The sequence below is a fragment of the Coenobita brevimanus genome, chromosome 15, assembly GCF_032717465.1.
Source record: "Coenobita brevimanus isolate Jiangsu-jjx chromosome 15, ASM3271746v2, whole genome shotgun sequence".
Lineage (NCBI taxonomy): Eukaryota > Metazoa > Arthropoda > Malacostraca > Decapoda > Coenobitidae > Coenobita > Coenobita brevimanus.
Window position 1 is genome coordinate 12,050,562 of NC_136968.1, and position 21,926 is coordinate 12,072,487.

General features: G+C 42.6%; 1 protein-coding gene across 1 annotated transcript in view; it reads right to left on the reverse strand.

Moving 5' to 3' along the window:
* Positions 1-21,926, reverse strand: part of LOC145390668 (dehydrogenase/reductase SDR family member 11-like) — a 101,642-nt gene that overhangs the window by 64,802 nt on the left and 14,914 nt on the right. The window contains exons 3-4 of the mRNA XM_080265460.1: positions 19,650-19,779; positions 7,539-7,668 (exon numbers count right to left, since the gene is read on the reverse strand). Coding sequence (XP_080121586.1) covers positions 7,539-7,668; positions 19,650-19,779 — 260 coding nt within the window. The remainder of the gene's footprint in view (positions 1-7,538; positions 7,669-19,649; positions 19,780-21,926) is intronic.

The window sequence follows — 21,926 nt, forward strand, 5'->3', positions numbered from 1 at the left end:
TATTAGGAGTTAAGTGGTGGGAAAGGATACCAAATAGTAGAATTAGAGAAATAACGGGAGTGCAGCCGATCGATGAATATGTTAGAATCTCACGATGGAAGTGGCTAGGACATGTGTACAGGAGACAGGGAATAGTACGAGGTACACCAGGGTGGGTGGCACTTGGTAGGAGAGGTAGAGGAAGGCCAAAAGAGACGTGGGTGAGGACAATGAGACGGGAAGCTGGAGATGAGTGTTGGGGAGATCTTGAGGAATTGGCACAAGATAGGATGTGGTGGTGTGAGTTCATCGAGGCCCTATGCATCCCCGAGGGTGCCACAGGAAATGATTGATTGATTGATTGACATATGATGGCGACATGCAAGATAAAAAATTTCTTTCCAAGCTTTTCCTCCAACAGTTTTGCTGCACCTTTATGGATACCACTGTTACTTGAAGGTGTATCAAACACAACAGCTACAACTTTGTCAACTATATCCCAAGCTTTTAACAGCTCCACTGAAACACTGGCTTGTGACAATGCAGCGGAGCTGTCATTTGAAGGAATGCCGAGTAATTGCCTTCATCATATTGAGAAGAGCCAGACAAAAGACCTGCATGAATTTCATTTGAGGAATCTGGAGTCGAACTGGTTGTTTCTCCTGAGAGCTTTCCATCCCGGTGCAACGCCCCATATTTGGGAGATTTCTCTTGAAATTCAGCCATGTGTATTTAGGTTGCATCTCACCATCATTCTGTTCCTTCGAGTAGGTGATATTGATATGAAAAAATCATTCAGATTAGCTTTAAGAACACAAGAAACAATGGCTGTAGCTTGATTATTAGACAGAGAAAGTCTGTCAGTAATGTTGTAGGTTTCCTCTGATACCATGATCTTTTCGAAGTATAGTGGTACAACAACATTATTTAGTTGCATGGAGCTACCAGGAGTGGGCTCATAGTTAGCATTAGGTATCGGGGGACTCACTGCAGGTATCACCATCATCTGGTAGCAACTGGCCTACTTCGACATGGCTTGACACAGTGGCTTCATACTTTTTTCCTAGCATTGTCTTAATTTTTTCCTTTAGATTAGCCAAATGGTTACTTGTAAGCCAAGAAACCATTTACAGTGCTGGGTGGTAACCATATAACCAAACCATACGTGCTCCCTACGTGTCAACAAGTGGGTTGGTGGAGGGTTGGTGCCCCTCCCTGTAAAACAACTAACTCAGTGTCAAATGGCCACCCTTTGCAGGATTGTGGTGTCTGGCAATAGATAGATAGATAGATAGATTACATGGCTTGTTTTTTCTTCAAATACTTTGTCATGGCCAGACATATGTGCTCTTCTCTCACATTTCTGATCCTGATAGAACCGAATGTCCTCATCCTTTGTTTTTTTCTTTGGATAAGAGCCAATTATTGAATTTCTTCAACAGCATCAAGGACCCCAATATCAAAAGAAGCTCATCTATTTCTTTCTCAAAAGTAGCTCTTTCGCCACCGGGATCACATTCTCTAGTTTTATTTCTACACAGTTTTCTATATTTATCATAAAGCTTCATGGAATCAACACTGCAGTTTGTCTTGTAACAGTATTTACTGTAGCCAGTTGCCAGAATGGAAAAATTGCCTCAGCAGTTAAATATCCAAAGAGTTTTGTACCATTATACTGGTCTCAACACTCAGGGGTGTTCGTCAGGTGTAAGAAATATTTAAATACGCGTCTGTTGCTTGGCAACTGAGAGCCACAAATTGAATTATTTGGGAAACCAATTATAAAGGTCTCTGTAGTTGACTTAGTGGCAAGGTGTGAGACTTACTTTTTCGTCATGATCTCTTCTCTCATATAAGACTTACATTTTTCGTCATGATCTCTTCTCTTATCCAAGAGAAGAGATCATGACGAATGCGACGAAGAACCTGCAGGAGATACCGAAAACCAACTTCAAAACATGTTTCAGATAGTGGAATGAATGCTGGGCTACGTGTTTCAAGTCGGAAGGGGCCTACTTTGAAGTGGATGAGTGTCCTAGCTCAACAGGTTAGCTATTTATTTTTTTTAGAGGGAAAGGTCGGATACTTTCTGAACAGACTTCATGTGTGTGTGTGTGTGTGTATATATATATATATATATATATATATATATATATATATATATATATATATATATATATATATATATATATATATATATATATATATATATATTGTAAAGGAGGCCACTCAGAATACATGTTTTATTGAAGTCTATATCAGTGACTGCATTCTTCAATTAATGTGTTTTTTCTCAAATCTTCTGACGAGTATATTGTGTTCATTGCTCGCAGTATTGGGTAAATTTCTGTTGGAGTTTGAATCCACGCAGTAAGTTTCCTGCCACCGCCACCGCCCGGGGCTTGCTTGGCGTGGACGGGCAGTCTGCCTCGGCCCGCCCTATAGGGAGGATGCACCCTTGCTTGTGCATATTAGAGTAAATCTCAAGCTGGCCTTGCAGTTTCCATCTCCCTCCTGGGTCTCACCCCAACATGGTGCAGTGGAGTTATATGGGTGACCCAGGAGCAGCACTGCCAGTGCTCAAGCAGGCGAACCCAGAATCAAAAGACTGGTTCTGCCACATGGCGCTGGGAGACCAAGTATGCAGCATTATATACAATGTGCCACTACCCCAGCTACAACCTCCAGGAATGGAGACAGCCTACCAGCCGGTGTACCCAACCCCGTACCCTGGAGGCACAGGCCCAGTGGCGTGTGCCTGCACCACCAGCGGCTCCTGGTGTACTGGCCCGGCATAGATGCTGAGGTGAAGCAAAAGAGGAGGCATTGTTAAATGTGGGAAATCAACTCCCCATCACAACCTACAGAACACTTGCTGCCCACAGCCCCATCCACGTACCCCTTCCGGCAAACAGTGGCTGACCTGTTCCAACTGGAGGGGGAAGAGTACATCGCTTACACAGACAGGTAAACTGCCTGGCTGGAGGTGGAGCATCTGCCCAGGGGCACCGCCAGCTCACGGCTCATAATGGCCTTTCATGAGTGGTTCAAATGGTTCAGTATCCCGGAGATCCTGTCTTGTGACGGGGGTATGAACCTCGTGAGTGGGGAAATGAGGGCATTCCTATCCTCATGGCAGGTGCAGCTGAAGGTGTCAACAGCCCATTACCCACAGTCCAACAGCCGAGCAGAGGCCGCAGTCAAGTCCGCCAAGAGGCTACTGAGGAACAACACCAGACCAGAAAGCTCCCTGGACTCAGATGCAGCCACCAGGGTCATATTGCAGAACCTCAACACCTCGCTACACGACAGTGATGCATCCCCAGCCCAGCTGCTGATGGGACATCAGCTAAGAAACTCCGTACCTGCTGCCAAAGAACACAACAGGATCAGAAGGCAATGGGCCAGGATGCTGAGAAGTAGGGAACGAACCATGTCCCACACTGGGGATGCAGCGGCCATGAGATTCAACTAGACAGCACACAACCTCGCCCCTCTCAACCCAGGACAGCAGGTGCGCCTACAGAACCACGAGATAGGATGGTGGGACAGTGTAGGGGTTATTGTTTACACTCCAGTCTCAAGGCAATAACTGGTGCAACTGGACTGCAGCGGTCGAGCCTTCCTCAGGAATCGCCGCCACGTACGCCACTGCGAGGAGTGAGGGGAACAGACACCCACCACGCACGTTGAGGATGGTCCCCAGCAGGAGGCAGACTGCAAGGGGGAGGCCCCTCAACCTCTCCCTTCCCTAGAGAGGTTGCGACCAAGATACCTAGAAAAGTATGTACCATGACATTGCAGTGTTTTGTACCTCTAGACATATTAAGGTGTTTTGTAATGTGCATGACTTTGTTGCACTTGTACCATGTTACCAGAGCAATGGTTACTCCAGCGCATGTAACTTCATCCCTTATTGTAACAATTATGCCATTCTAAAGTCAGAATGTATGTAACATGTAAATTTTGCCAATTTTGTGTCATGTAATGTAAATTTTGCCAGTTTTTGTCATGTAATGCCTTGCCTTAAGTTATGATGAGTGTCAGTATCTTTTTTGTTATTGCAATGACCTCCCTCCTCATCGTCCAATGTGCTTTGTATCAGTACTGCAGGAAGTGGGGAGTTCTCTGCAATGGAGGGGGGAGGGCTGTTGGAGCTTGAATTCACACGGGAAGGTTCCCGCCACCGCCCGTGCCCTGGGGCTCCTGCTTGGCTCTGGCGGGCAGTCTGCCTCAGGCTGCCGTAGAGGAAGGACACACCCTTGCCTGTGCATATTAGAATAAATCTCAAGCTGGCCTCGCTGTTTCCATCTCCCTCCTCACCCCAACAATTTCCAGATTCCATTTGATTTCTCGAGACATCTTTCGGCCATCAGTAAGCGATCTTCAAGAGATAATGCTTTGTGGAATGCTCAAGATGATTTTTTAAAGTTTTGTTATTCACTAAAGACCCAAAGCCATGGTCATTAAGCCATTTTTTTTTTTTTTTTAGTATTCTTCACCTTTATTATCATTAAGATGTTTTTAAATATATATATTTTTATTTGTTAATTATTTTAAATATAGTCAGTCTAATATTAATATATTTGAACATAAACATAAAAAATGTGTTCAAAAAGACACAATACACGTATGTTGAAACCCTAACATCGATAAACCAAAATACCAAATCGCTGTTCTACATTAAGACCTAAGGAGACAAATGGCTAAGCCTAACTAAACATTCACAAAACACACTAATGTATGAAACGCCTCATCCAAAAGAGCATCATCGACTGCAAATGTGTTATGCCTTTCTATATTACCGATCAACATTCATCACATGCTGACTGTTAGGGGAGGCATATGGATTTAGGTAAGGGATGTATGGAAGAGAACCGGAGGTGTCAGGAACTATTCCGTATACAAGTACGTCAACTATCGGCTCTGATTAAGAAAACTTATACAGACAGACGCAAAAACTAACATTTGTACGAAAAGTGAAACAACTCACCCAACACAACACCATCGACTGCGATATAATGCACACTTACACTCATCAACTAGTGATTGTCAGGCGAGGGACGTGATTTGACACAGGGGACAGCAATAGAAGACATTTAAGTGTAAAAAGCAGGAGTTATTTCCAATACATCAACTGCTAACCTCAGTAAAATTATACACAATATACATATTTACAGGTGACAAAAATCTTAACCAAGAATAAAAAGTCACAACAGTCTGACCAGTGTTGTCTCCCTCAATAAAGCCATCCATTTTTCAGTTATAACTATATCCCCATCACCCAAGATGGTGGAAAGGATGAAGGGGACTGCTGCCGCACTATAGTAATTTATGAGTGAAGCACATTCACGAACAAATTGCCAACAGCGCAGGATGATAATCAATAGATGACACCAAACCACAGATGTCAAAGCACAGCAGAAATCTTCTTCAAGTTTAAGCGAACATACGAATTAGTAGCATACTATTCATCCCCAAACTTGCCAGAACTCTCTAGTCCAGGTGACTGGGACGATTGTCAGAATCCCAATCCCAATCACCAGGAAGTGGCTTGCACATTGGTATATTTAGTTTGGTCCATTGACCCTGCCACAGAAGATTTATTGATTTCTTTCTGAAGAAGAAACTCGACCGTAGAACATGAAGGAACGTCCCAAGTCTCCTCGAGCTCTTCAGCCAACTTCACAAGTAAGTCAGCCTGCTCAGCACCATATATACGACAATGACCAGGCACCCAGATCAGTGTCAGGGACTTGTCACACGAATGCAGTTTATTAATGATTCGGCTCTGGATCTAAAGAGAATCCGTAGTGCAAGAAGCAGTTGCCTGATGGGCTGACATAAAATCTGAAAAGAGAATTTTGAGCGCCCACTAGCGCCCACACATTCAATCGACTTGGAGCCATCGGTGTATAGCTGGTGTTACCACAAATGATGCATGATCATGTTCTGGAGCAAGTGGTGGACCTCCCCTCCGGCACCTTGGTCTTCGGTGTTGGGAGCCATGAAACATCAACAGAGAAGTTGGGTGGCTCCCAAGGCCAACTTATCGCAGTCATTCAGGTCTACACCAGGCTCCTGAGTCAGCAAGTGGAGGTGAACAGCAAGTGGCCGACAAACACCCTGCAGAATTTTGGTGGCAGGCGAGCAGTTAAATATGCCAAAAGTGATGGGGAATGGCAAGTACTCATCCAGTCAGAGTACAGAGCACACCTGAGGGTGCTCAGCCAGTCAAATAGTGCCAAGCGGTCTTCAGCTTGACAGGAACTCGCAGCCCACTTCTCGCCGAGGCAACACCTCCACTGCTGTTCCCGGCAGGACCAGCCCCCCTTAGCATCACCGAGGAGAGTTGGCCTGTTCCATCCATCAGGAGGGCGTTGGCCAAAGACCCGCCCACCCGGAGGTCGAGTGAGTCGTTTTCCTCCCTCCGCCCACCTGGACCAGGGCCTGCCCTCCTTACGACCGTGTCCGGGCCTCTCTCCTTGGTCTCCATCTGCTACGGGGCTGGGCGAGTCTTTATCGCCCTTTTTCCACCCAGGGCAAGGGGATTGAGGGCAGCGTCGGGGCGGTTTTACGTTCAGCACTTGTCGGCGCCCTCTCCATCGGCGCCTGGCAGCCCACCGTGCTTTCGCCGTCCCGCCCTGCCCTCCTCGACCATCGTCTTGTGTGCCAGTTTCGCCCTAATCACCGCGCCTTCCCCTGCTCTTGTTCGCCTCCTCGTCAGCCTTAGTGCCGGCCCAGCTATGCTCTCAAGGGAGAGCTATTTTCTGCCAGTTCTCTGATGGGCTCTTTTGTTTGCCCGTTCCCCACCAGAGCTGTGGGGAAAATATTCGACACAAACACACACAGCTTGACAGGAGTGAAGATTCTGGCAGATGTATGTTAATCGTAGGTTTATTAGTGAAGATGTAAACAGCTTCTGTGATTTATAGCCTCCTTCTCTCAGGTTCTTTGTGCAGGATAATATTTTGGTCTTCAACCTGTTGTCTGGGTAGGGCAAGGCCATGACCTCTGTTGTTGTGGCATTGTATTGCACCGTCATGTTGGCGAACTGTTATCCTCTTGGACAAGATGGTTGTGGTGAAGCCTATATATATCTAGAATTTATGCAACTGTAGTTGTCTAGTATACTGATATACTAGATTCACATCTTGAAGAGGACTTACCAGTGGGAAACCGCTGCTTCTCACGGAAAGGTTGGAGGTTCGTCTCGTTTTGAAATTTATGATCAGCTTTAGTTGTGCATCAGGATCAGTGGGTTTCACATTATTATGTAATAAACGCTTCAGAGCTTTCTCATCATCCTTGAATGCAGATGACATAAAGTTGCTGTAACTTGAAAGTCTATCTAAATGGTGCGAACGAATGTCCTGAAAGAATCCGACGCAGCTTAAAAGCTTTAGAATGGGTGTTTCTGTCTGTCTGTCTGTATGTGTGTGTGTGTGTGTGTGTGTGTGTGTGTGTGTGTGTGTGTGTGTGTGTGTGTGTGTGTGTGTGTGTGTGTGTGTGTGTGTGTGTGTGTGTGTGTGTGTGTGTGTGTGTGTGCGTGTGCCTACCGTAACCCTGATGCGACTGTTAGCCTCTCTCAGCTCGTGCCTCAGCCCCTCCGTCAAGGCTCTCACAGCAAATTTGGTGGCGCAGTAAAAGTGGACGTGAGGACGCGGAGATACCTGGTGGCCGCCCAAACTGTAGAAGAAGAGTGTATGAGTAAGTGGCCTAGGCTTCAACAGCAGCAGCAGCAGCAGCAGCAAACGTAGCAGTAGTTCAATTCAATTCAATTCCTTTATTTCGTAGTACAGTACACTACAAAGCTTATAATGGTACATAATATACATGATTTATAATACATGGTGATATGATATTCTGTACACACAATCACATATAATATAAGCTGCAGTAGTTGTAACAATACTTTAGCTGAGGCCTGAGCCTCCGTAGCTGATTAGCAGGCACAGGCATCAGCAGTGGCAGAAGTTGTTTGAACACAGCCATTTAAAAGAAAGCTTTGAAACAAATTTTGTTTATGGAAATAGATATAAAAAATGAAAGCTCTTTTAAAAAATAAATGACTAGCGAGAGACTAAAAAAATTGATAATAAAACTTTGTTTAAAAAATATGACATTAAAATACGAAAAGACTAAGAGGACAACATAAAATATTGAAACATATGCATATAAAATTTTTGGTACATTATATATATATATATATATATATATATATATATATATATATATATATATATATATATATATATACACACACAGACAAATATGCATACATATACATACACACATATGCAAATACAAATATACAGGCATCCACATAAATACACATACCTGTACACATAAATACATATACACCCATATATATATATATATATATATATATATATATATATATATATATATATATATATATACTGTACACTAGGGTGGGTCGAAAAAGAACCAACTTAGGGTTGCCAGGTTGAAACATAGAATGGTGCTCCTTTACAATGACAATAACACTGCGAAAAAAAATATTTCGATATACACGTGCCCATTCCAGCAACTTGGATCTAAAAATAGTTACTTCTAAAAGAAACCTAGAAACACATGCCATTTTCTCGGATGTACTAAAATGCAATTTCTTTGTTAAATTTCATTCTAAAAATAAAAGAAGTAACAGTTGAAATAAACGTATTCATATGAAAGGCATTATTTCATGAAAAAGAAAAAGAACAGTAGAAATGGCATGAACGGTTGAACACATCAAAAGTCTTGTTTACTTTCACGCTTCGGGAACAAGCTGCGCGATCCCTTACCATGGATGATCATACTATGACGTGATTCATGCCCAAATACTTTGCTTGTGCTGGATGTGACGTCCTTGATGTAGCGTTCCACTCCTTGGAAATGGCAAGGGTACACGTCCAGTACCATGGATTGGTTTTCGTCCATTTGGCCCAGTCTGTTCTTCAGCAACGGAGGAACTGTGACAGAAGAAAGCTCTACCAGCTCAGTATACTTCGCATCTAAGTTTATCTTCAATGCCGATTTTTCAAATATTCTAACTGCGGTTTGGGCATCATTCTCATTCATCTGAGCTTGTTTCATCAACTTGATCCCCATCGAGCGTACGCCAACATCCTCATCAGCAACAGCCGACAACAGGATGTTCTCAGGGTGACAGAAGTAGCTGTTATTGGCGAGTACAGGGCAAATGATCGCCTGATCCTCCAACGGCAGCTTCTGAAGGAGCTCCACCATGAAGAAGAAGAAGAAATTTTTGACTCCAATCTGACACGAGCTGTTGGCTTTCACCCAGAGCCACACAGGAGCCACACAGTGAATGAAACGAGACGTTTTAGGGTTGGTGATGGTTGCTCCTTTGACATGTAAAGTCGCAGTACGCGATTAGCTTTCGTAAGCCACCTGGTATGATATAGCGGTCCTGATTTTTCCATTGAAACCGATGCAAACGATCTCGTTCGTCATTTTTATGCTGTTGCAGTGTGACATCTCTCCAGTATTTTCTCTGACGGTGGAGTTTACTGGGATCAACTTTATTTTCTTCACAAATAATATTCATATCTTTCAGTGCTGCATTCACAGTGGAGCAGATGTCTCTATTGCTTACTTGACATCGATCAGCTACACGACTCTGCTCAGGATAGACTAATCTGTTCTGACATTGTTTTGATTGTTTGCTTCCATCTACTTCTGCAGTATGATCATCAATATATTGACTTGCCAATCACCGGTAATCACTGAATGCTTGGTACGTCAGTGCCGTAAAAACTAAATTGAAAGTTGCTGGAGTACCACTGACTGATTATTAAAAATATAATTAGTTCATGTGAAAACATACTATAGGCATCAAAATAGCCATGTTTCGTCGAATTTTAAATTTTTGACCCAACCTTAATATACACATATGCACACAAACACATGAACATATACATGTAAAAGAATAGGAAATATTAAAAAATAAAGAAACAATAATAAAAAATAAACCACTGTAACTATGTATGAAAGATTACTGGCGTTCTCCTGAACTGAATATACTGAGAGCAAGAATCGTGTAAAGAGACTAGTGAAGAGGAAAAAGAAGGAGGTAAATGATGAGCTGGGAAGAAAAATTAATGCAAACCACTCTGAAAATAGGAAGTTATTCTGGAAAAGGGTGCGGAAATGTAGAACTGACAGCAGAAAGAAAAGTGAAAATGTGAAGGATATAAGTAGTAGATTATTAACCCATGGGGATGAAGCAAGGGCCAGATGGAAAGAGTATTTTGAAAGCCTGATGAATGGGAATAGAGAGAGCAGAGCTGCTGTAAACATCACTGGTTTTAGGGGTGTGCAGAGAAGGAATGCAGTGCCAGGAAACGTGACACTCGCACAGGTGAAGAGCGCTGAGAAGTGGCTGAAAAATGGGAAAGCAGCTGGGGTTGATGAGGTGTATGCAGAAATGATTAAATATAGTGGAGAGAGCAGAAAGGAGTGCTTGTTGGAGATACGTAAGAAGGCATGGATGAATGAAACTGTGCCAGCAGAGTGGAAAAAGGCTGTGATTGTTCTCCTATACAAAAATAAAGGTGAATGAAGTGAGTGCAATAATTTTCGTGGCATAAGTTTATTGAGTGTGGTAGGGAAGGCATATGGAAGAATTATTATAGAGAAAGTAAGAGAGATATCAGAAGCCCTAGTGAGTGATGAACATGGTGACTTTAGGAGTGGCAGAGGATGTGTGGATCAAATATCTGCAGTGAGACAGATAGTGGAGAAGGCTTGTGAGAAGGACTATAAGGTGTTTATGGCATTCATGGACCTGGAAAAAGCATACGCCAAAGTACACAGAGAAGGATTGTGGAAGGTTTTCCGTATGTAAGGTGTAGATGGTAAGCTGCTAGTTGCCGTTAGGAGCTTTTATGATGGTAGTGATGCATGTGTATGGGTAAATGTGCATCAAAGTAAATGGTTCACGATCGGTGTGAGCGTGCGACAAAGTTGTGTGATGTCCCCATGGTTGTTCAATATATATATATATATATATATATATATATACATGGATGAGGTGATGAGAGAAGTAAAAACACGAGTAATGGAGAGGGGATGGTATTGGTAATGAATGGTGATGGATGGAATATCTGACATTTGTTGTATGCTGATGATGTAGTACTATTTGCAAATACCGGACAAGAACTTAGTAGACAAGTGCAGAGTTTTGCGCATGTCTGTGAGCGTCGTGCCTTGAGTGTAAATGTAGAAAAGAGTAAAGTGATGGTTACTGAGAAAGAAGGTGACTCCCAGTGCGATGTTACAGTGAATGGAGACTGAAATTGGTGAGAGTTCAAGTACCTGAGTACAGCGATAGAAAAAAGAGGAAAATGTGCAAAAGAAGTGGAAAATAGAGTGGCACAAGGAAGGAAAGTAGCTGGTGCAATGAAGGCCTCGATAAGAAAGAGAGGCTTGAGTGCTGCAGCTGGAAGAGGCTTACATGAAGGAGCATTAGTGCCAACTTTAATATATGGATGTGAGACTATGGTGTGGCATGAAAATGAAAAGTCAAGAGTGAGAGCAGTGGAGATGGGACTGCTGAGGAATGTATGTGGAGTATCAGAGAGTGAAAAGGATACGAAATAATGTGATTCGTGAAAGATGTGGGGTGTGAAAGTCTGTGGACATCACAATCGAAAAGAGTGTACTGAGATGGTATGATCATGCGGAGAGAATGAATAACAATAGAGTGGTGAAAAAGGTGTAACTGAGCGAATTTGAAGGCGGGAGGAGGCGAGGTAGGCCAAGGAGAAGGTGGAGGGAAATGGTGGATGAGCGTGTGAGGAAAGGAAGTTTGGAAGTTGGTGACGCTAGGGAAATGACAAGAGATCGAGCTGGCTAGATGAATGTTGTGAGAAGAAGCGCATGATCAGGGATTTGGCACCCCTTTTTAACATAGCAGCGTCCGGACTGACTCTATCGGATACGTTTATGTGAAGCTACAGAACGTTGTGTGATTCTAGGCTGAGGATATCAACCTGAACGAATTCAAGCAGGAGTTTATATATTATTTTACACCTTATTTGCATCTCTACCTCTTCTAGCTTCTTTGCTGTAAATTTATAAAACTAACGGAACTCTCATTATAGGAGCTTTTTATCAATGAGTTGATCTAAGAGTTTTATCTTTTATTTGATTCACCTCCTCCATCATAGCTGTTATTATAAAATTACCAATATATTTACTTCATTTATGACTACCAAATCACACGTTGAAGCCCTAACAGTAAATAGAGCCAGGATTTCGGAGTATCAGATAGAGCCAAGATTTCGGGGGCTTGAATGGTGAGTGAGTGGAAGCGTGGCCCATTGGAGTGGGCAAATTTGGCCTGTCTGGACGTTGCTACTCCTCACCATGTCCTGGGGTGGGAAAGGAGGTCAGGATGATGATGATTATTATTATTATAATCACTATAAATATCTGCTTTGGGAATGGACTTCAGGGTCCCTTTCCTAAAGCCTTGTATTAATTTTTTTTATGGAAAGAAGAAGGAACCAAAGGCCAGAAGCCTGCAAAGATTGTTTCACCCAACAAAAAAAAAAAAAAAAAAGAAAAGAAAAGAAAACAGAGTGCCAAATTCAAGATCCGTTCGTTTCAAGATGCAAGGACACACTGCGCTTAAAGATGGAGATCATATTCAGTAGGAAATACAGACAGAGGATGATAGTTCCAGCGTTGACCCGTTGCTCACATACAGACTGGTAGTAGCGGTGCGACAACGCACCCGCCGTTATCGTGGGGGGGGGGGAGGGTGTAATCAACCGTTTAGAGGAGCGGTGACCATCGTAGTACTGATAGAAGAGATATACAGATGCAACAGTAAGACGAAGAGACAGAGGTTGAAGGGAGGCAGTAAGAGGAGATTCAACGAGAAAAAAAGCTTTTGACTCCACCTTGTTGAGAAGACATCTATGTGGGAAGCCTCCCCACACATGAAAGTTGTATACACTACGTATCGGCGAATAAAACCTTGTATAAAGTCGACAACTGTGTTGGGGTAAAGAAGGCATGGAGTCGGCTTAGCCTAAACTCTTGGAAGCAGATTTTACTAGACAGGTAATAATTATGATCTTTCCAAGATAACCCTGAGAGAATAAAATCCCATTTACTTTCAGAGATGATGCAGGATTGATAGGGATGGATATTGTATATATATATATATATATATATATATATATATATATATATATATATATATATATATATATATATATATATATATATATATTTTATGTGTCCGACTCTGGGCATAGGCTTCACAGTCTGCTCTCAAGGCCCAGTAGTCCTCCTACATACCACACACCTCTCTACATATACGTGTATATATATTTCCTGTGGTAGATTCTAATGAGTTTAAAGATGTAAGAACTGAGTTTTTGATGCATTAAAAACAACAAGGTTGCTTTTACTCCAATCAGAGATATGAGCCAAGTCAAACATTAAGTGTGCCATAGCTTCATCCCTTGTTTGTTGAGGTAACTGCTGAGACGGATGCTGCGGGAAGTGAATGGAAAGGTGAAGGGTCGAGTCATCAGTGTATGAGTGAATAGGGTTAGATATACAGCTATGGATGTCAATGAGGAATAGAGAAAGAGAGTTGGTGATAGGGCAGAACCCTGCAGAACACTACTATTAACAGCCTTAGGAGAAAAGCGGTGACCGTTTACAACAGCAGCTCGGGGCCGGATTCAGGGGTGGGCCCACGGGGCCTGGGCCCCGGGCCTCCCACCAGAATGGGCCTCCCACCAAACGTTGGGCAACTTGGCATTTGGTATTTTGCATTACCAAAACAGGGCCGATTTAGTAATGAAAAATCTGTCAGATAATGAATAGGCATGATTTGGTAGCCTATTGGATTGGGAGATGGTAACGAATTTGATTGGATGATGTACTCAATTAATCTGCTGGCTTTTAGAACATGCAGATACAGAACATATGCCGTTAATTTTCAAATGAATAATTTTTTCCCTTATACATGTACATATTGACAAGGGGTAAATACATGAATAATCTTTCTTTAAGAAATTTGGTAATGACACTGATAATGCCCTGGTTCTGAATATTGGTGTGTCACAGCTTCATCCAGGCTGCTATGTTCGAAATCTGGGTGTTTATTTTAATTCGAAGTTAAAACATGAGGAACATATTAATCAGGTTGTCAGAGGGTGCAACTTGCATATCAGAAATCTGGCAGCCCTGGAGCTGGTGCCAGCCGCCAACAAGTGTTCATATTTGATAACTTGTTGTCACTGTCAGAGGATTTCATTCCCGTCATCGATCAGTTCATAGCTTCTCTTAACTAACGGCTGCATGCGTATGAACTGATGTCAGGTCGCTTTGGCTGCTTCGGACGACTGACAAAGCTATCCTCTGAAGAGCTGTCTAGAGCAGCTAAGAAATTACTGGATGTCTATCCCTACGATCTGGAGACTTCATTCCTGAAGAGCTCATCCAGTTTGCTGCTTTTGCGAACATTATGCTGACGAAGAGCCAAACGGCGTTAGCGCTGAGCTGTTTCTCTACAATCTTATCCACGATAAGCATGTGCTAGATATTTTCCCCAATGAGGAGGTAAGCCTGAGAATGTACCTGGCTATAATGGTGAGCAGCTTCAGTGCTGAGCGTATTTTTTTTTTTTTTTAAAGCTGAAATTGATTGAGAATCGCCTACGAACAAGCAGGACACAGGAGTGACTTGTGAATTTGACAGTCATGAGCACTGAGTCGAACATCCTACGCTCATTGGATTTTGATGATTTAATAATAGAATTTTCCATTTGAAAATTGCGGAAAGCACCTGGACTAGACCAGATTTCTAGAAACTATTCGTTCAGTGAACAGTCTATACAAGTGTTGAATGGTTGGATTTTTTTTTTCCTCGCTTCAACCACAAATGGCGATGTAGGGGGAAGGGAAAAGTATGGGAGTGTGCGCGAGCATGGCAGGTGAAGGGAAGGGGGATTAAAAGGGAGTCACGTCGTTTACTCCAACAGTATACATTCTTTTCCATTGCAGTACATTTATTAAGGTGTCAATGACATACTGTATCCTAATTGATAAATCTATTAATTGTTTATTATTCATTATTTTACACAACTGATTACACACCTTAAATTACACCAAACATAGGATACCCAGTCTCTCGTTAACGGACAGCATGCAGCCTGCTTCACCACTTCGTCTCTCTCTCTCTCTCTCAATTCGTCAGCTGCCTATCAGTAGACACACACACTTTATCAGTTTGTGCTAATGAGCAATGACAGTGCATGTAATATGCTTGCCCACAATTTTATACAGTGTCAAAATACAAGTGGAATACAGTACCAGCTCACCCTACGGAGAACGTTAGCCAATAAACAATACTTATGTACATAGCCTATGTTTCAGTAATAGTCATGGGGTTGCCAGGGTCACAGTGATGTTTTTGTAAATGTTTTAGGTAATCATGTGTTCAGTGGCGGATACCAGTTAGAGGGGAGGTGGCCTCTGGAAACCGCCAATCCCAATAGCTACTCTGGTGCATTGTAGTGTCGTTGTAGAGGTTCCTGTTCCTCCAGTTATGTCAATTGTTAAAATTAAAATACTGATGGACGGCTATTTCTTTTGAAAAATACAAACAACTTATTATGAACTCTCAAAATATATTAGGGAGCATATTGTGGGAGCGTTGCATCTCTCACCTACCAGTCATAGTTCTGGTCCGTTTGTTTCAGTTTTTCCAGCCTGACAGTGTGCTGTTAATTAATGAACAAGATATTGATGTTACGATTCTATATAGCACACACACACGCGCTATTGCCACGTTAGCCATGTCCCGCGACTAGGTGGTCCAGATGGAACTCTAGTCGAGTGTACAAGTTAATAAAGGCGAAAGAGTTTACCTTGGCAATATGTAAGCACAGAAGCACAGTTCTTCAGACCAACAGGTGGGACCCCATCAGGCCCATATGCTTTGTTAGTATTGAGGACAGTGATGGCAGAAAATACATCAGTTGAAGAAAGTTTAGGGAGATGAGGTAAAGTTGTTAGAAAGGTATTTGACAAGGTACCAGAAGGAGCGGGAAGAATTCAAGTTGGAGAGTTCAGAGCATTAAGTACGGATGAAATTACTTTTAGCACATCGAAGAACAGACTTAGCACGATTATGAGCAGAAGCTCTAAAAAAAATAACAATAAAATAAACGAGATTCAGGGATGGGTTGGCTCTAGTACCTTTTCTAGGCCTTCTCCTTGTTCTGGACAACATTAGAACAAGTGTGATTAAACCAAGGATTCTTTACATTAGTCAAAGGGTATGAGAAAGGAATGTATGTTTCCATGCCAAGAGAATAACCTCAGTAATGAGCATGGCCCACCCAGATGGCTCTCGGCCATGAAAGCAATAGTCATTTCAGGGAAAATCAAGGAAGTGCTCCCTGAGGGCCTCCCAATCAGCAGCCCTAAAGTGCCACAACCGACGTTTCTTTGAAGGGTTCACAGGCAGTACTGGAACGATAGGACAGGATAAGGTGATAAGGTTGTGGTCGGAGGAACCCAACCGAGAGGAAAGATTAACAGTGTAAGCAGAAAGATTAGTTGTAAGGAAGAGATCAAGTATGTTGGAATTCTTTCCAAGGCAGTCAGGATATGGGTAGGGTGCTGTACAAGCTGCTCTGGGACGTTAAGGATGGAAAAGATGTAGGCTTGTTCATCAGGTGGATTAGTGAATGGAGTGGAGAGCCAAAGGTAGTGGTGAACACTGAAATCTCCTAGAATGGAGATTTTAGAGAAGGCAAATTTGGATTGGATGTGTTCCATCTTAGAAGTTAGATAGTCGAAGAATTTTTCATATTCAGTAGAATTAGGGAATAAGTAAACAGCGCAGATATATTTAGTCAGAGAATGAGAGGAAAGCCAGAGAGTCGTGAATACGGAAGAATCAAGTTCAGGAACAGAAAAGCAAGGTAAGTCATTGCGTACATATACACAACATCCTTCTTTGGCTTTGAAATGAGTGTAGAGAATGTAGGAAGATACAGGGAAGGGTTTGCTATCAGTTGCCTCAGACAGCTCAGTCTCAGTTCGGAAGAGAAGGTGAGGTTCACAGGAGGAGAAGTGGTGCTCAACAGAGAGAAAGAGGAAAGGCCGCGAATGCTGCAGAAATGAAGTGGGTCAGTCAGTGGTTCCAGGCATCTCGTTGGGTCGTCGCCGGGAGAGGTGCGGATGGTGGGGGTATTTATGGTCCTTCCCCCCTGGGGACTCTGAGGCTTGATTGTGAGATGCCATTTTGGTTGAATTTTGAATAGGAAGTGTAGTGTGTAATGTGCATGTAGTTTGGTGTTGACAGTTAGAGAAACCTGTATAGGAGAGTATGCTGGCCTACTCTCTGTGTTACTGAAACACTTAAAAAGCTCAGCAAAGAGGGATGGCCAGGAACTAGTCCCGAGGGCTGATGAAACGGGAGCCCAAGCTCTCCCTATCATCAGCTTTCCATCCACCTTGGAAATACCGCCCTGCCCGACTGGTGCTACAGTCTTCTTCCACGAGTAGAATAGATGTTAAGAGAGGGTGCCGACTGCATCACATTGGGCTGAAACATGGAACATGGGAGTAGCAGAGAGGAAATGATTGAATGTAATGGAGACAAGGTGTCTGAGGAGTATGTGTGGAGTGACACGTATGGATTGAGGGAGAAATGAAGTGCGATGGAGAACTGGAGTTATGCAGGAGATGGCTGATTGAGCTGAGCAGTGTTGCGATGGTTTGGGCATATGGGGAGAATGGATGAGGAGCGATTGATGAAAAAGATAACTGGACTGGATGTGAATGGGGTAAGGCTGAGAGGAAGACCATGAATAGGATGGATAGACAGTGTGAAGCGAGCGTTATATGCGAGAGGGATGTCTATAGGACAAGGAAGAGTGACTGCGCATGATTGGGATGACTGGAGAGAAATTGTGAGTGAATAAATGGTGATGCAGCCCCGAGGGAATATTCTGCTGCATTTGATCTGATCAGCTGGTCAGGTCAGGTGCAGGTAAAGGGATGGATCCATTATGATGTGGCAGGGGTGAACCAGCTCCGCTGTCAGGCCCTGCCGAGGATGTTGCTGACTGCACTGCACAGTTGACCCTCGTGTGATGTGGTGCAATGAGGATCTGTCCCTCCTCCCGTTGGGGCTAGGATACAAGTAAATCAGTGGGTGTGGATGAGTATATTGGGAGTGTGTTGTCCTGTCTCGGGTACAGCAGTCAAGGTATATATTATATAGACTGATAATAGGTACAGTCACGAAACTTCATACATAATTAGATATTCGAATAATCATTTATCATGTACAATTTCTGCCTCCTAGGTGTAAAAGTTGCAAAGTTTTAAATGAAAAATTCATTAAAATAATCATTTTTGTGTGTTTTGTAATTTCATAACATTATATAATCTCATGGCATTCTAACTACCAAAAGGAACCAGGAGGCATATTAACACATATTCCCGAAATGTTTAAAGCCAATACCTGTATTAGTTTCTGAGCCCTATTTTTAAATTTTTTTAAATAATTTCCAAAAAAAAAACTACTATAGACAGAGCATTCTACTTATCAAAAGGCACCAGTTCACTATGAAACACATAATTATGTGAAATTTAATGACTCTATAGTGAATAATTTCTGAGTTCTGGCCCAGAAACGAAATCTCTACAGCCGGCCCGCCATTCTGCCGCCCAGCTATACAGACGGACACCTATTGATCCCAGTTGTAACGACACCCTTCTCTGACTTTGTCATGTGGAGGGTAAAAATTATACAATGAAGGATATTATCAAGTAACTAGTCAAACTGACCTAAGTTTCGTTGCAGTCTCTGTGCTCACTTTCCCTTATTTCTGATTGTTTTTTTGTTTTTTTTGTTTTTTTAGGGAGGGGGGGAACTGACCTCTCATGAGTCAATGGGAGTCACGCTTCCCAGATATCCCTTTACAGATAAGAGTACATTGTACAACATATACTATGATATCGATGCCACATGTGCCTTCTCTTCATTATTTCTTAGAAATTGGCTAGGGGGGCTGACCCCCCCTAATCAGTATGGCTGGAAAATTGTATGTAGAGGAAGACCTCTCCTGGAACCCAATGAACCCACCTGGGAAGTTCAATATAAATCCTAGGAGGAGTTAACGTACACACACACACACACACACACACACACACACACACACACACACACACACACACACACACACACACACACAGCCTGAGTATAGCTCAACGACAGAAGACGCGTTGCAAAAATGATGCCATCCTGTGTCGCAGGACTGATAAGAGACATCTTCACCCTGAAGAAATCTTGAGTGACTAGAGCTTTATAGTCGTAGCGGCAGTCTAACTAAGCAATGAACATAAACTCAATCCCAAAGATGTGCCTGGAGATTTCTCGATCATGTAATGACATTATGGGAAGTAGGCCGGTTATCAACCCACAAATGTAGCCTATAGTGAATGAGGAATGCAAGAAGGATAAAAAATTACAGAAAAGAAGATGAAGGAGGAGGAGGAGGTGGAGGAGGGGGAAATGAAGAACAACAACGAGAGAGAGAGAGAGAGAGAGAGAGAGAGAGAGAGAGAGAGAGAGAGAGACTTACTGGTGAGAGTTACCTGCTAATGTGTATGATGTGACCGTGGTCCTGACCCCGTTGTCGCATGCTGGCCACCGCCTCCCTGGTGCACAGACACAGGCCCACGACGTTGGTATCCAGCATCTCACGCCACTCCTCTGATCGACCCTCTGACCATCAGAATACGGGTCACTCCAAGATGGACATTATTTTCCTACACTAGACCAAATTTTGAAATGTTCCTTATGTATGGAATTACCTAGAACAGTATGTTATTCATCCCCAAATTACGGACTAGTAAAAGTAAGAGCCTTGCTGCCCTATCAGGCCGCTCAGCGCTTGTCTAAATTAGAATCTTCTCTGAACCAGGCTTCGCTCTGTGGCCCTGCCGTCTGCAAAGCTGTTGCCCAGAAGAAAGTCGTGTCTGAAAAGATTCCACCACCACCATCATCACAGCTACCACCACCATCATTGCAGCTACCATTAACACCTTCACAATCACCACCATCGCAGATACCACCAGCAGCACCACCATCACAGCTACCACCACCACCACTACCACCATCACAACTACCACCACCACCAAGGTCAAGGTCACCAAAATGGCAGCCAAAGACCAACTAGTTTTTATTGCCCGCCTTTAGCACCATTATATCTCATGAACGGCTTCAGCTGTCAACATAAATCCTTCAGGGTATCAAGATATGACCCAAATCTTGGACTTGGCCAACAGCATATTCTGGCAGGCGATTAGCATTCGGCTCCCGAATGCTTTTCTTTCATTACATTAGAGATGGTGAACATTAGGCACCAAATGCCAGTTAGAGACATGTGAGGTATGAAGCTGATGAGCTCCCTGTTCGTGTACTGGAGGTGAAAACGAGATTTTTATTCCGCACCCAGAAACGGATACATAAAAGAACATCATTTATAATGTTGGGTCATACTTACATACTGAGTACAGTATGAGAAGAGTATACACCAGTATATGCACAACATTCTTTATGTATCCAAGACATTGCATTACATAAATTTTTTAAAAACTGCAATATTTATAAGCTTTATTCTAGACTCATTATAGAACCTTTGAACAATGTACAGTGTACGTCACTATTATATTTATGTATTATTTATGCACTCAGACCCATGGCAAGATTTAGGAAGCTCAATTGTGAGGTCCAGTATTGGCCCTACCATAGATCGATGAGACGTTAGCACCAAACACCCATCAAATGTCACCTGTAATATAAACTAGGGCTACCACAATCAGAAACTGCGACCTCTTATCTCTGTCACCACCTTCTTTAAATACACATGCACGGTGGAAAGAATCACAGAGAGATATTACCCAAAATACTTGTTTCTAATAAATGTATTAAAATATAATTCTCACAATCGAAATTACATAACTATACTGTGGTGTTTAAATACATTACAAGCTGGAAACGCATTTCATAAAACTTTTACTATATAACAAGCAACACACTGTACATTATATACTCGTACAATATTTTGATAACATTATTATAAAGAAATAAGAAATCAGAGTGCAAATATGGGCGGAAAAACTGACTATAAAAACGAACACCAAAATGATATGACAAAAGAGAGAGAGAGAGAGAGAGAGAGAGAGAGGTCTTACCTTTCAAGATGCCGAACATATTGCCTCATAAGGCAAGAGGATATACGCAGCTGTAAAGTGGACTGATGGAAACTCTCGAAATGGCCAGTGTAGATGCATCACCAACTACTCTTTTGATCCGGAAATAATTACGAGAGGGCACTTGAATTTCCTACCCCCTCCGGACTAATTCACTGGGCCGTGACAGATGACGTTGTGTATAGCTTGTGTTCACCTTGATTCCTTACATTTCATGCCTTGTTAGTGATCCCTACAGGAGTATTTTGTCTGACTTGTGGCGTATTTTACTTAATATATCCCTAGCTATGGCTCCTAAGAAAGATGCAAGTGTCTGTGGACGTGTCAAGAATAATCACTCGTCAGTTCTAATACAGTCAGACTTTCTTGATTGTGGTTTGTTGGTCCGCCAAACGATCGCAATTAGGAAATCCCTTAATAACTAAATACAATAATAAACGGAAATAAATGTAACTGGTTCAGGGCACAAAAGTTTGCACTCACTATTTTGCTTAATACCCTAACAATAACCCCTAAACTGAAAGGACTGGATAAGCAATGTTAACGCCAATGGACTGGTTGACTTTTTTTTTTTCAATAAACAATTTATTTCGGTGATAAATATATGGGAATATCCAATGATATATTTGACAAACCAGAGAAACAATTTGGAGATAT